Raw genomic sequence first — 14,405 nt, 5'->3', positions numbered from 1 at the left:
TCCCTCATTTCCTTCAGGTCTTTGCTAACATTTCCCCTCTCCGTGGTGACACCTTCCCTGACCACCAAATATTAGATTGCAACCTGCCACATTCCTTATCCCTCCCCGTCTTGTTTTTCTCCACAGCCCAGCCACCAGGGATCCATTCAGCCTCAGGCAGCTCTCCCCTGGTCTGCTGGGCCTTGACAGACTGCTATTTCCCACCGAAACTTTAAGCGTTGTCATACCTGACTGTCTGGGGGTCCGCTAGCCGCCCCTGCTGGACCTACCTGTGGGAGCCACCTTTCATCAGGTTTGCCCCGCATTTCTCACAGCCATTCTCATGCTCTGAAATAAGCTCACGTATTTGTTTGTTTACCTGTTTCATTTTGGTCTCCACCCTGCCCCACCCCTCGCTTTTATGGGAGCTCTATAAAAGAGGAAACTTAGCTGCCTTATTCACTACCTGATACTTGATAAGTCCTCAAATAATAATTGTCCAGGCTGGTTGTCAGTCTTCCAGAGACAGCCGGGCATTGCTCCCCCCACCCCACCCCACCCCCCGCAAACACCTGGGATTTGCCCTGTCTGGAAATCCCCAGAACCTAGGCATCCTCCTTCCACCGTCCGCTCTCGCCAACATCCCTGGCTCAGGGTCTCAGACAGCTCTGCTGCTGCCCCCGCTGCCCCCCTAAATCCCTAGGGGGTGGCTATCCTGGAGCTGGAGGCAGCCTTTCTGGCCGTCGGGGCCGGAGGAGCATCCGGGCAGGGGGCCTCACCCAGGCAGGTGTCAGGTGCCTGGCACTCAAGAGAAACCTTTTGACTGAATAAAGGGGAAGACTTCAGGGATGAGAGACCGTCACCAGGCAGGGAAAAGAAAAAGAGCATCCGGAGCCCAGCAGAAGAACAGTGGGAAGAAAGGGCTGGAGGCCTAGCGGGAGGGTTCTGCTCTGGGCCGCCGGAGGGGGAGGGCTGGCCGGGGAGGTCCGAGCTCCCGAGCTCCCGGCAGGATCCGCAGAGGCTCAGCAGGGTCTTAGGTCTAATCCTGCCCCCACCCCTGCCTCGCTCGCCCGCCCCGCCTACTTCACCCCTGCCCTTCCCCGAGCCCCAGCCGGCCGCTCCGCAGGGGAATGGACTTCTCCCTGGGCCTGCGCCTGGGGCCTCGGAACCAGAGGGCCACCCACCCACGGCCGCCGAGCCCCCCCAGGCACGGCCCCCCAGCTGCCCCGCCCTGGCCGCCCGGGCCGCCCTCCGCCTGTGTTTGCCCCTGCCCTGGCTGTCCTCCTCCCGCCTGCTCCTGCCCGGCTTATCCCTCCTATGCAGCTACCTGCCCCTCCTGTCCCGGCCTCCCCGGACCCCCCTGTACCTGCTCCTGCCCCCCCTGCCCCACCTGTCCTCCCTGGACTTGTCCCCACAGCTCCTGCGTCCCGGGCTCTGGTCCGCACTTGAGCTGCTGCCGCGCCTCGCCCTGCCCGGTCTACCCCTGCTCCAAGGGCCCAGCGGCCTGCCAGGGCCCCTGCACCCCCTACCCCTGCTCCACAGGCCCCTGCCCCCCCTACCCCTGCTCCAAGGGCCCAGCGGCCTGCCAGGGCCCCTGCCCCCCCTACTGCTCTGAGGGCCCAGCGGCCTGCCAGGGCCCCTGCCCCCCTTACCCCTGCTCCACAGGCCCCTGCCCCCCCTACCCGTGCTCCGAGGGCCCAGCGACCTGCCAGGGCCCCCGCCCCGTCCACCCCTGCTCCGAGGGCCCAGCCGCCCGCTTCAGGGGACAGCGCAGCGCCCAGAGGCACTGTCTGATAGTCTAGGGGGCTCTGGGCCCCCGAGAGGTGGTCCGTCTCCCCAGCTCTCCTGCCACCTGCTTCCTGGGGACGCAGAAGCTCTGAAGGGACGAGAGGCCGGACAGGTAGAGGCGGGGGCTCCCCCTCAGCCCTGAGAGCAGGCCATGAGCTTTGGTGTTCCTCTCTGCTTCTGCTTCTGCTTCTGGTCCCGCCGGCTCCAGGGCCTCCTCTTCCGCGACTTCTGGAACAGAAAGCGCTTCTCAGAGTCTCCCTCGCGGCCGCCGAAGGTGAGCACGTTGGACAGCTTCTTCCCCAGCCGGCGTCTGCCGGAGGAGGGCCTTCTTGGCTCCCGTCTAGTGTGCGTGGACAAGGTGCCTTCCTCCTCTACCGGCAGGAGGGGATTCTGGTCCAGAGGCCACCTTTTTGCCCCGTGGACCTCCACCCATGTCCCTGGCTGACCAAGAGGCCCTGGACCCCTTACCTCTCATCTTCAGTCAGACCAAGACGGTCAGTGGCTCTTGGACCAGAAGAGAAGGTGAGCAGGGGGTTCCTGGCTCTTGCCCCCCCGGATATTATGACACCCTTCGTGGTCCTTTGCTACTAGGAACCTGGTGTTCTCTGTCTGGATACCTTGTCTTTCTTTTCTTTCTTTCTTTTTTTTTTTTTTTTGGATGTCTTGTCTTTCATGACTTCAGCCTTCCAGCAATAACCCCACCTGTGACACCGATGCTCCTCCGGTACAGGGACAAGGGCGGTTAGGAACCCTAGACTCAGGCTCCCAGTGATCCCATCCACTTGGCTGCTCAGAATCCCTGTCCTTAAGGGCTGAGGGTTTGGAGAAGCCACCAGGGGAAGCTGCCCAGGACTAAACCCTAAGCCGAGAGCCCCCAAGTGCCCCCCCACATTCCTCAAGTCCTCAGATACTAGTCTGTTCCAGTGTTCTCTTCCTCAGCCTCCTCCTCTGGGGCCCCTTGTTCTTTCCTTTCTACCCCTGGGTAGCCTTCTCTCTACCCTTCCTCTGTCTTCCTACAAATCTCTCTCCATTCCTACTTTCTCCTTGCGTCCCTGGGACATTCTGCCTTCAGCTAACTTTGTTTCTATGTCAGTTTTCCCTCTTCTCTCTCTATTTCTCCCTCCATTTCCCCATCTGACTTATTTTTAATTTAATTTTGTTTTTTAAAGATTCTACCTACTTATTTATTCATGAGAGACACAGAGACACAGGCAGAGGGAGAAGCAGGCTCCATGCGGGGAGGCCGACGCTGGACTCGATCCCGGGACTCCAGGATCACGCCCTGGGCTGAAGGCAGTGCCAAACCGCTGAGCCCCCCGGGCTGCCCTAAAGATTTTCTTTTCTTAAGATTTTATTTATTTATTCATGAGACACAGAAAGAGAGGGGCAGAGGGAGAAGCAGGCTCCCTGCGGGGCGCGGAACTCGACCCGGGGACCCCAGGATCACGCCCTGGGCCGAAGGTGGCGCCAAACCGCTGGGCCATCGGGCTGCCCGATCCCTTTCATTTCTATTTTCCTTTTTGTCCTTGTCCCCCTGTCTTCTGCATCTATCTGCTTTTCTTTCACTTCTCATCTCTCTCTTGCCTCCCCATATCTGGCTTTCTCTCTCTCTCTGGGGGTCCTAGAGGTACCCGCACACCATGCCTGTGTCATGCCCATCTCACTGCTACATGAGATTCAGGACAGTGAGTCCTCCAATGTCTGTCTGTTCCCACATGCCCCAAGCACTGATGTGAGCAAGGGCTGGACACAGCTACCTTCCTTTCCCCTTCCATGATCCAGGCCCTCCATCCCTACTCAGGTCTAAGCTCAAACGTTTTATTTTTTTATTTTTATTTTTAAAGATTTTTATTTATTTATTCATAGAGACACACACACACAGAGAGAGAGAGAGAGAGAGAAAGAGAGAGAGAGGCAGAGACACAGGCAGAGGGAGAAGCAGGCTCCATGCAGGGAGCCCGACGTGGGACTCGATTCTGGGCCTCCAGGTTCACACCCCAGGCCACAGGCGGCACTAAACCGCTGCACCACAGGGGCTGCCCAGCTCAAACGTTTTAAAAATGGTGCTTCTTCCAACTTCTTCTTTTTTTTTTAAGGTTTTATTTTTTTTAATTTATTTTTTTAAAAATGTTTATTTATTTATGATAGTCACACACAGAGAGAGGCAGAGACACAGGCAGAGGGAGAAGCAGGCTCCATGTACCGGGAGCCCGACATGGCACTCGATCCCGGGACTCCAGGATCAGGCCCTGGGCTGAAGGTGGCGCTAAACTGCTGAGCCACCCGGGCTGCCCTTCTTTCAACTTCTTATTCTGAATATTAGCAATTAAAAAGCAAAAGAATTGGGGCATCTGGCTGGCTCAGTCAGTGGAGCATGCAAGTCTTGGTCTTGGGCTTGTAGGTTCAAGCCCCACACTGGGTGTAGAGATTACTTAAAAAAAAAAAATGATCTTTGGGGAAAAAAAAAGAATTAAGTATTTATGCTGCTTGTCCTATATAAACTATATTCCAGGGTAGCCAAATAGCTCTAAGTGGTGGAGAGAACTTCTCATTTACGGCAGAATTCCAGCTAATGTGGAAGGAATATGGAATTAGAAAAACCATTTTGCAACTCTTAGTGAAATAATTAATCAAAGGGAGAATCATGAATGGAGGAAACCAAAGATGATGGTTGATGGGGAACTTTACAATGGAGGAATCAAGCTGTCACCACCTGACCCCACTGATGAATCTTACCACCACTGAAAGGGGCACAACCACCCACTTCGTACATCCTGATGTGATCTAATCTGAAGCACTCAGCACCACCAAGAAAGACTCTTGCCAAACAATAAGGAATAAACACACAAAAAAACCTGAATGTGATTCAAATCAAACTTCTAGAACTAACTTCCATTTAAAAGGAAATCTCAGGGATGGAGGAACAATTTAAATGACACAGTAAGAAAGTAGGAAGACACATTCAGAATGTGGAAACTTTTCAAGGAAATCTGACCCAACTTCTTCAACTAGTCAATGGCTGGGGGAGGTGGGGAATAATAATAAAGAATAATTAAAGGACAACTATTATATGGAGCATGTGGATCTTGTTTGGTTCCTGATTTGGACAACCCAATTGTAAAAAAGAGCATTTTAGAGCCTTTTAATTATGGACTGGTTATTTACAATGCCAAGAAATCAGTATTGATTTTGTTAGATGTAAAATGGCTTTGGGGTTGTGTAAGAAAAGGGCCTTATTTCCTAGAGATGTAGGTCAAAGTATGGAGTGAAGTGACATACTTACTTTAAAAAATTTTGGCAAATAAAAAGGGACTGAAAGGAGTAGAAGGAACAAAGTGACAAAATTAATATTATTACATTTATATAGGGGTTTGTAGAACTACACTCTCTACCCTTGTGTATGTTTGAACACTTTCATAATACCAGTTTTAAATGATGCTCCTCTGGTGAGCAGGGTTCCTAGTTATCCCCAGAGCACTCTCCCACCTTCCCTGAAAACAGGACTTCCCCTGTGGCTCTCCAATACACAGACCTCAGCCCTCCTTGCCCTCTAATAGAAGCATGTCCTAGAGATGGGTTGTGCTCACAGGCTGCCTTTTATCCTTTCCAGTCCTCTGCTGGCACATTTCCCATGTTAGGATGTTTCCCAGCTGTGCTTCACAGTTCTGTAGGGGACAGGGGAGACTTAAGACTAAACACATTTTTAATAGGTCCCACAATAGGCCAAAGACAAAAAAAAAAAATCCAAAATAATGTAATCTTGCTGTAAGTCTCTCTTTGCCAAGTGCTTCTGAGCAAAATGCAGCTCAACAATGGGAGAAAATTGGCCTCCCTCCTGGAAAAGAGGCCAGGAATGTAAGGCCATCCTGCCCCACTCTTGCCTTCATTCAGGATGACCTCCTCTCCAAAAGAAACAGGTGTCATGAGTTCGAAGAAGCTTTAGTCCAGGACTAGGATGGAGAGTATTTGGGTTACTTATCCTCTCATTCACTGAATTACCTTGGGGAAAACATGGTTTTTAATCTTTGTGTTTCTATATGAATGCATGGGAACCATGGAACCATTACCCCTTCCTACTCTGTAGGAGTTTGCCAGTTGGGAATAAACTCTGGAACTTGTAGGTTATCTTGGTTGTTTATTACAAGAAAGTATTCCTCCAAGTGTCTGGGTGGCTCAGTCAATTAAGCATCAGACTCTTTTTTTTTTTATTTTTTTAAAATTTTTATTTATTTATGATAGTCACAGAGAGAGAGAGAGGCAGAGGGAGAAGCAGGCTCCATGCACCGGGAGCCCAACGTGGGATTCGATCCCGGGTCTCCAGGATTGCACACTGGGCCAAAGGCAGGCGCCAAACCACTGCACCACCCAGGGATCCCAGCATCAGACTCTTGATCTTACTCAGCTCAGGCCTTGATCTCAGGGTGGTGAGTTCAAGCCCTGTGTTAAGCTCCACGCCCAGCGTGGAGCTTACTTAAAAAAAAAAAAAAAGTATTCTCAAGATGTAATCCCTCTGCCTTCCAAGCTTTAGCATAAAGGAAACCAACATTTACTAATCGCCTGTGCAAATGAGTAAACTCATTTAATCTTCTCAGAAACCACATGAGAGTGGAACTGGAAAGATCTGGGTCCCAGTTCTAATTCTACCTCTTACCATGAGACTCTGGGCATATTATATAACCTTTCCAACTCTCAAGGATAATAATAGTACCTATCTTATGGGTTGTTGTGACAGTTAATTGGTCTATAGCAGATAGCCTAGGAATTCTTTTTTTTTTTTTTTAAGATTTTATTTATTTATTCATGAGAGACACACACAGAGAGAGAGGCAGAGACACAGGCAGAGGGAGAAGCAGGCTCCATGCACGGAGCCCGATATGGGACTTGGTCCTGGGCCTCGATCTTGGGTCTCCAGGATCACGCCCGGGCTGAAGGCAGTGCTAAACTGCTGAGCCACTGGGGCTGCCCTAGCCCAGGAATTCTTTTTTTTTTTTTTTTAATATTTTTATTTTTTTAAATTTTTTTATTTATTTATGATAGTCACAGAGAGAGAGAGGCAGAGACACAGGCAGAGGGAGAAGCAGGCTCCATGCACCGGGAGCCCAACGTGGGATTCGATCCCGGGTCTCCAGGATCACGCCCTGGGCCAAAGGCAGGCGCTAAACCGCTGCGCCACCCAGGGATCCCTAGCCCAGGAATTCTTAAAACAGAGCTTAGATGCATATAGATGACTGATGAGAGTTACCAGCTAATAGGGGCCAGCACTTTTTAGACTAATTTATCTAGATTAATTTATTCATTTCTTCATCAAATGTTTATTGAATGCTTTTTACTTACCAATAACTGTTGGGGTTTTTTCTTCAACTTCATTTCTTTTTTTTAGTGATGTCTACACCCAACATGGGGTTAGAACTCCCACTTCCACCCCACCCCCAAGACCAAGAGGCAAATGCTTTTCTGACTGAGCCAGCAAGGTGCCTCCCCCCACCCCACTCCCCACCCCAGTAACTGTTTTAAGTACTGGAAACACAAGTGAACAAATAGATAAAAACCTTTAGGGAGAAGAGATAATAAATAAATAAAATACATAATGTGCCAGATGGTGTTAAGTGCTATGGAGAAAAGGCAGCAAAGGGGAATGAGGCTGGAAGGACAGCAGGTAGATCTCTAGTGGAGGTGGCCGTGTTGCTGTTTTCAACAGGATGGCCCGGGAAGGCCTCTCTGATAAGGCAGCCTTGGAACAGGAAACCCGAGGGGCTGAAGGAGGGAATCATGTGGGTCTTTGGGAGAAGAACCTTGCAGGGCACAGTGTGCAAAGGCCCTGGAGGTCCCCAATACAGATGGAGTAGGAAGAGTCTGGAGAGAGGGATGCCTGGGTTGCTCAGTGGTTGGGCGCCTGCCTTTGGCTCAGGCCATGATCCCGGGATCCAGGATTGGGTCCCTTGTTGGGTTCCCTGCATGGAGCCTGCTTCTCCCTCTGCCTGTGTCTCTGCCTCTCTCTCAGTCTGTGTCTCTCATGAATAAATAAATAAATCTTTAAAAAAAAAAAAAAGAGTCTGGAGGGAGAATTGTAGATAAAGTCAGAGAAGTGGCAGAGGAACCCGACACAGAGGGTTTCTAGGTCATCACGAAGGCCTGGGCTTCCATGCTCAGTGAGGTGAGAAGCCGTCGAGCCACTCTTAAATCTGGAGCACAAGGGAAAGAACCTTTCCAGGGGAGCACGGCTGGTAAGGGGCGAGAGGTGGGCTGACCCTTCGCCCTTTTTCCTCGGGCACTGCTCCCCCCTGACAGCAGGCAAAGAAATTGGGACACTAAGTGACGGATCTGGGGTTGGGGCCTCGGCCGGCTGCGTCCCCAGTCCCCAGGCCCTTGACCCACACCGCCTCCCTCAGGTGTCTGCGCCGCACCACGTCGGGGCCCAGGGCGCTACCGCCGGACCGGCCCGCGGAGGGCAGCCCGCGCGTCGGCAGGACTGCGGCACTGCCCTGCGACGGAGGAGAGAGAGGAAGTGGGTCTTTATGTGGAGGCGGCGCCGCAGGTACCCGGGAGTCGGAGGAGCGGCTGTCACGGGAAGGCCGCGGGGAGGGCCAGCTGCCGCCGCCGCCACCGCCCTGCTCGGCTGCCTCCGGGAGCCGGGGGCGGGGCCTGGAGCGCGGGGGCGGGGCCTGGGCGGGCCGGGGGCGGGGCCTGGGCGCCTCACCCCGTCACGTGACGGGGCCATCATGGCGGCGGCCAGAGGCCTCCCCGGCTCCCGGAAGCGGGCTGTGAGGGGCGGGCGCGCTGCTGGAACCCGAGCCCGAGCCGGAGCCGGACGTCGAGCGGGCTGGGCGGCGGGGCGGCCTGGAGCCGGACGCGTCCGCGGCGTCCCCGCAGCCCGGGGCAGCAGGTGAGCCGCGGTTGGGGCGAGGCGCGAGCAGGCGTGGCGGCGCGGGGGCGCCGGGCTGGGGCTCGGGGGCGCGGCGGGGGGGCCCGGGCCCGGGGTGCGCGCGCGGGACCCTGGAGCGGCCCTGGAGGCCGGCGCGGGCGGGACGCTCGGGGGCCCAGTGCAGCGGCCCGGAGAGCGTGGGGGTGACGCGCCTGCGGAGGCCGAGCTGGGCGAGGGCAGCAGCCCCTCCACCCGCGCGGCCGCCGTCGCCGTGTCGAGGGGACCCCCTCTTTGCTGCGCCGGGCGAGGGTGGGGCGGATGCTCCTTCTCCCCTCGCCCCGCCCTGCCCCGCAGTGTCCCGGGAGACCCGGCCTGGCGGGCCGCTCCTCCCACCCACCCAACTGGTCCCTCCGGTCCGAGCTCCGGGGGAGTGGAGCTGAGCGGCGGGGAAGTGCAGGTGGCGGGGGTGGGGTCGGGTGGGGGGTGGGTGCAGCTGCTTCTGCGTGGACACCCGCCCCTTGGCAGTGCTGCCCGGGCAATGGATGTAAATCCCACCCCCCCTTCCTCCCCTACCTAGGTCGTCCGGGGGCCCGCCATGCTGGTGACTGCCTATCTTGCTTTTGTGGTCCTCCTGGCCTCCTGCCTGGGGTTGGAGCTGTCAAGATGCCGGGCTAAGCCCCCTGGAAGGGCCTGCAGCAACCCCTCCTTCCTCCGGTTTCAACTGGACTTCTATCAGGTCTACTTCCTGGCCCTGGCGGCTGACTGGCTCCAGGCCCCCTACCTCTACAAACTCTATCAGCATTACCACTTCCTGGAGGGGCAGATTGCCATCCTCTATGTCTGTGGCCTTGCCTCCACAGTCCTTTTTGGACTGGTGGCCTCCTCCCTTGTGGATTGGCTGGGTCGCAAGAAGTCCTGTGTCCTCTTCTCCCTCACTTACTCTCTCTGCTGCTTAACGAAACTCTCTTGGGATTACTTTGTGCTGCTGATGGGCCGAGCCCTCGGAGGGCTGTCCACAGCGCTGCTCTTCTCCGCCTTCGAGGCCTGGTACGTCCATGAACACGTGGAGCGTCATGACTTCCCTGCTGAGTGGATCCCAGCTACCTTTGCCCGAGCTGCCTTCTGGAACCATGTGCTGGCTGTAGCGGCAGGTGTGGCAGCTGAAGCGGTGGCCTGCTGGATGGGGCTGGGGCCCGTGGCGCCCTTTGTGGCTGCCATCCCTCTCTTGGCTCTGGCTGGGGCCTTGGCCCTTCATAACTGGGGAGAGAACTATGATCGGCAGCGTGCCTTCTCAAGGACTTGTGCTGGAGGCCTGCGCTGCCTCCTGTCGGACCGCCGCGTGCTGCTGCTAGGCACCATACAAGCCCTGTTTGAGAGCGTCATCTTCATTTTTGTCTTCCTCTGGACGCCTGTGCTGGACCCACATGGGGCTCCGCTGGGCATTGTCTTCTCCAGTTTCATGGCAGCCAGCCTGCTTGGCTCTTCGCTGTACCGCATTGCTACCTCCAAGAGGTACCACCTTCAGCCCATGCACCTACTCTCCCTTGCTGTCCTCATCGTTGTCTTCTCCCTTTTCATGTTGACTTTCTCCACCAGCCCAGGCCAGGAGAGTCCAGTGGAGTCCTTCATAGCCTTTCTCCTTATCGAATTGGCCTGTGGGCTGTACTTTCCCAGCATGAGCTTCCTGCGGAGAAAGGTGATCCCCGAGACAGAGCAAGCTGGTGTACTCAACTGGTTCCGGGTGCCCCTGCACTTGCTGGCCTGCCTGGGGCTCCTAGTTCTCCATGACAGTGATCACAAAACGGGCACTCGGAACATGTTCAGCATCTGCTCTGCCGTCATGGTGATGGCTCTGCTGGCGGTGGTGGGACTCTTCACCGTGGTCAGGCACAATGCTGAGCTGCGGGTACCCTCACCCACCGGGGAGCCCTATGCCCCTGAGCTCTAGCCCGGTTCCAGGACAAGGGGGACTGGGAAGGACTCTCGAATCCCACCTCTCCGGGGTGGTATACAGATCTCTCCGTGACAGACTTTGCAACTGTCTGGGCCTCAGCCTGTCCTGGGGCCCCTCCTGCCAGTGCTTTGGGTTGGAGAGTACATGGGGGTGATGGCCTGGAAAGAAGATGCCACAAGTTGCCTCTGTGTTACTCCCTCTCCCCTTTCCATTTAAAAATAAACACTTTTAACTGGTCATTGATTGGATTTGCTCATCCTCACCTGCACCCACCTCAGTAGTTTCTGGTGTGTGGGCAGCCGGAGAGTTTGAGGCTGAAGGTGGGCTTATTAGCAAAAGGCATTTGTAGTTCTAGTCTCCAAGACTGTCTCCAGTTTAAACCGAGAGCTGTGGCATTGCCCCTTTGCTGAAATGGGTGGGGACTGCCTGAGGCTCCTGGGTCTTCTATATCTTGTTGCCCTGGGGACAGGTACCCTCTCCAGTTGCCCAGCAAGACCCTTGCTCCACAATCAGGGTGAGACAGTCTCTGGAGCAGGTGGTGTGAACAGAGATTCCAGGGGCTTGAGTTGCCTCTGTGACCACCCCTTGGGGCAAATCTGAAACCTTCCTGCAGAAACAAGCTTGCACCTCAGCACACATATGCTACCTGCCTTCTGTCTCTGTGGCAGAAGGGACTGTTTGTCCCGCACCACGTGCTCCCACCAGGTCCTGTGTCCTGTATCCTTCCATGAAACCTAAGTGAAGGACTACCAAGGGGAAAGAACAGTGAATGGCTGAGGGACTGGGACACTTTGTCTGGACCTGATTCTTCCCCACCCAGCCTGAATGAGGGTGAGGAAGCCATCAGGGCAGGAAACAGTACCAGTGGGAACACCAGTTCTGTGGGCCCCTCCCTGCCTCACCTGATTTTATCTCCCTTTCCTCCTCCCACCAAAACCCAGGCTTCTCGGTAGAAGGAGAGCCAGTCTTAAGAAAGGTGGGGATGAAGGGAGGGTAGGCTCAAGGGTATGTCCCAGAATGTGCTTGAGCTGGCATGGAGGATCCACCCGTTTTGGAAAGGGATTGACACTATTTCCCCAGGTCCCAGTCTACCTTCCAGACAGGAAGATGCAAGATGTACCGGAATCTGCGAGTTTCAACATGTGCAGAGAGATAATATCAGCTGGTGCTGCAGGAATGCAGCGTGGATGCGGTTCTGACAGGGAGGCAGAGGAGGAGGAGGAATGGGCGGGGGGCTCAAGTCCCTATTCAGTGAAGAAAGGAAAAAAAAAAAAGTTCCCCCACCCAGACTGAAGGGAATAGAAGTTGAGGTTAAGTACAGAAAAACAGATACCTTTTCCTTCCCCCCCCATCTTGAGACTGAGAGGCTCTTTCAAAACTCCACTTCCTTTTTCTGCCCCATTGAGCTGGACCGAGTCATATTTTTTTTTTTTTTTTTTTTTGGTCGAGTCATATTTTAGAGTTATTTGTAGACTTTCCATCTCTCTCTATAGTGTGGTCTGAGGGCAGGAGCCAGTGCTGTCTTCCTGCCTCTGTGTCCCCGATATATACCCGTAGTGGGTGCTTTGCCCGTGGCTGTGCTCAGTAAATACCTGGAAGGAGAGGGGTGAGCTCACACCTGGCTTTTCAAGAGCTGCCTATCTGGGGAGTCTTTTGACTAGAGTCCAGAGCCTAGTTAGTGATTTGTTTTTTGGGATGACAGTGATTACTTACTGATGGAAGCGTGAGGGGGCCCCACATTTCTAAGTGATAACGAAATAGGAAGAAGAGACAGACCAATGGCGTTCCTTTAGTTTTGTCCCCGCTGACCTTTCCCCAAAGGGGCTGGTGGCAGATAAAGAGTGGGGAAGGCTCTCTCCTGTCAGATGCACAGGGTGTTAGGAGCTCCAAGGCATCTTGCGCATTGTCCATTCAGTCTTAAATATATTTTTATTAAGCACTTACTGTTTGCCATGCAGTGTACTAGTAGGTGCTGATATATATATATATATATATATATGTTTTTTTTTTTTTTAATAAAGAGCATGAAGCAAGTGAATGGCAAAGCCAAAGCTAAACTGGGCTCCTTGCTGCCTACCTAGTGCTCCTTCTATGACATGTACTGCCTGTGTCCCCTGGGTCTTTGCTGACCTGCCTTTTCCCCTCTAGCCTTGCTCCCTCATCCCAAGCCCTGTCCTGGCACAAGGGCAAGAGACCAGGAGTGTTTGGCCTCAGCCATCTGGTCCACATTTTCGTATCTGCCCATATGGGTCAAAGGTGAGATTGATTCACCGGGAGCACACTGCCTGCAAAACACCGCTTATGATGCTCTGCCAAGAGGCAGTATCGGCAACCGGTTAAGAGCAGGGAACCAGAGCCTGACTACCTGGGTTCAAATTTGTGCCTTAGTTTCCTCATCTGTGAAGTAAGGATGATAATATAGTCTCTACCTCATAGGGCTCTGTTGAGGACTAAAAGCATTATTGTATTTAAGTGCTCAGAACACCACTTGGCCCACAGTGTAAGCACCACATAAGTGTTTGCTTTTATATTTTATTTTAAAACTTTTTCAAAAAAAATAAATAAAACTTTTTCAGTCCAGCTGAGCCTAACTAGATCAGAATACGAGAGTGAATGGATGAGGCTGTCATGGGGTATAGAACTTTCCAACACATCCTGGTGGTGGGGTGATTCCCAGAAGTGTTTATCCTTGGTCCTGGCCCAGATAGAAGTCTCAAGCTATTTGAGGCCTTCGACTCCAGGGTATGTGAGCAGCTGAGTAGGGTGTCAGTATGTTCCACTTGAACTCATTTCCTCTTCCTCAAGTGGGAAGGTCAGCGTGGTGTCAGACTTGATACACACCACCATCTTTCACTAAGAGGCTCCTGATTCTCTGACTTCCCATCCAGCTGGATGCATGATTATTTGATTTGGAACTTTTAAGAGATCCTGAGGAGAGCAGAAACATCCCAAGGAACCAGGAGCCAGCGGACAAGAAGGAAGGAGGGTTGGGTCATGAGGATGGTGCTGGGTTCTGAGACCTGGAGGACTATCTCTTCCTGGAAATTTAGTCCCTGCTCAGGAAGAGGAGGGGCTTTGCCCCACTAATGGCCATAGCCCTTTGGCTAGGTCGAGGTTCTACTCCCCATCACTGTTCCTCCCACCCCAACCCTGTGGTTCTCTGTTCCTTTTATTATTATTTTTTGCCACCGGTTCCTCACAGAAGCACAGAATAGAATTATAAAACAAAAATTTGTCATGCTTGGGATTAGATCTAATGCCATAAAAATACTTCACATTTGCTTTACAGTTTTTTTTTACAATAAAGTTATATGAACTCATTGTAAAATGATCAAATGAAATACAGAAATATATGTTTAAAGAATAGGGATCCCTGTGTGGCTCAGCGGTTTAGTGCCTGCCTTCGGCCCAGGGCATGATCCTAGAGTCCCGGGATCAAGTCCCACATTGGGCTCCCTGCGTGGAGCCTGCTTCTCCCTCTTCCTGTGTATTTGCCTCTCTCTCCGTGTCTCTCATGGATAAATAAATAAAATCTTAAAAAAAATTATACAATTTATATAAAAAATGTAAAAAAACAACAGGCTCCCTTAATCTCACTCTACATACCACTATTAAATGTTTGGAGTCAGGGATCCCTGGGTGGCTCCATAGTTTTGCATCTGCCTTTGGCCCAGGGCGTTATCCTGGAGTCCCGGGATTGAGTCCCACGTCGGGCTCCCTGCATGGAGCCTGCTTCTCCCTCTGCCTGTGTCTCTGCCTCTCTCTCTCTATGTCTATCATAAATAAATAAAAATAAATCTTTAAAAAAATAAATGTTTGGAG

General features: G+C 53.2%; 2 protein-coding genes across 2 annotated transcripts; both read left to right on the top strand.

Annotated features, from left to right (window-relative positions):
* Positions 1-1,022: 1,022 nt before the first annotated feature.
* LOC140616927 (uncharacterized) lies at positions 1,023-1,781 on the top strand. The gene has a single exon (XM_072797584.1). The coding sequence runs from the start codon at positions 1,110-1,112 to the stop codon at positions 1,779-1,781; it is 672 nt and encodes a 223-aa protein (XP_072653685.1). The 5' UTR covers positions 1,023-1,109.
* A 6,685-nt stretch (positions 1,782-8,466) lies between these two features.
* MFSD5 (major facilitator superfamily domain containing 5) lies at positions 8,467-10,822 on the top strand. Its single transcript, XM_072797764.1, has 2 exons — positions 8,467-8,650; positions 9,207-10,822. Exon 2 carries the CDS (start codon positions 9,225-9,227, stop codon positions 10,575-10,577), a length of 1,353 nt encoding a protein of 450 aa, XP_072653865.1. The 5' UTR covers positions 8,467-8,650; positions 9,207-9,224; the 3' UTR covers positions 10,578-10,822.
* The last annotated feature ends 3,583 nt before the right edge of the window (positions 10,823-14,405 follow it).

The sequence above is a fragment of the Canis lupus genome, chromosome 25 (genome assembly GCF_048164855.1).
Source record: "Canis lupus baileyi chromosome 25, mCanLup2.hap1, whole genome shotgun sequence".
NCBI lineage: Eukaryota > Metazoa > Chordata > Mammalia > Carnivora > Canidae > Canis > Canis lupus.
The sequence above is the reverse complement of the archived record's forward strand: the minus strand, read 5'-3'. Positions and strand labels throughout refer to the sequence as shown.

Coding starts and splice junctions, on each gene's coding strand:
- LOC140616927 (XM_072797584.1), top strand. CDS start 1,110: ATGGACTTCTCCCTGGGCCTGCGCCTGGGGCCTCGGAACCAGAGGGCC.
- MFSD5 (XM_072797764.1), top strand. CDS start 9,225: ATGCTGGTGACTGCCTATCTTGCTTTTGTGGTCCTCCTGGCCTCCTGC.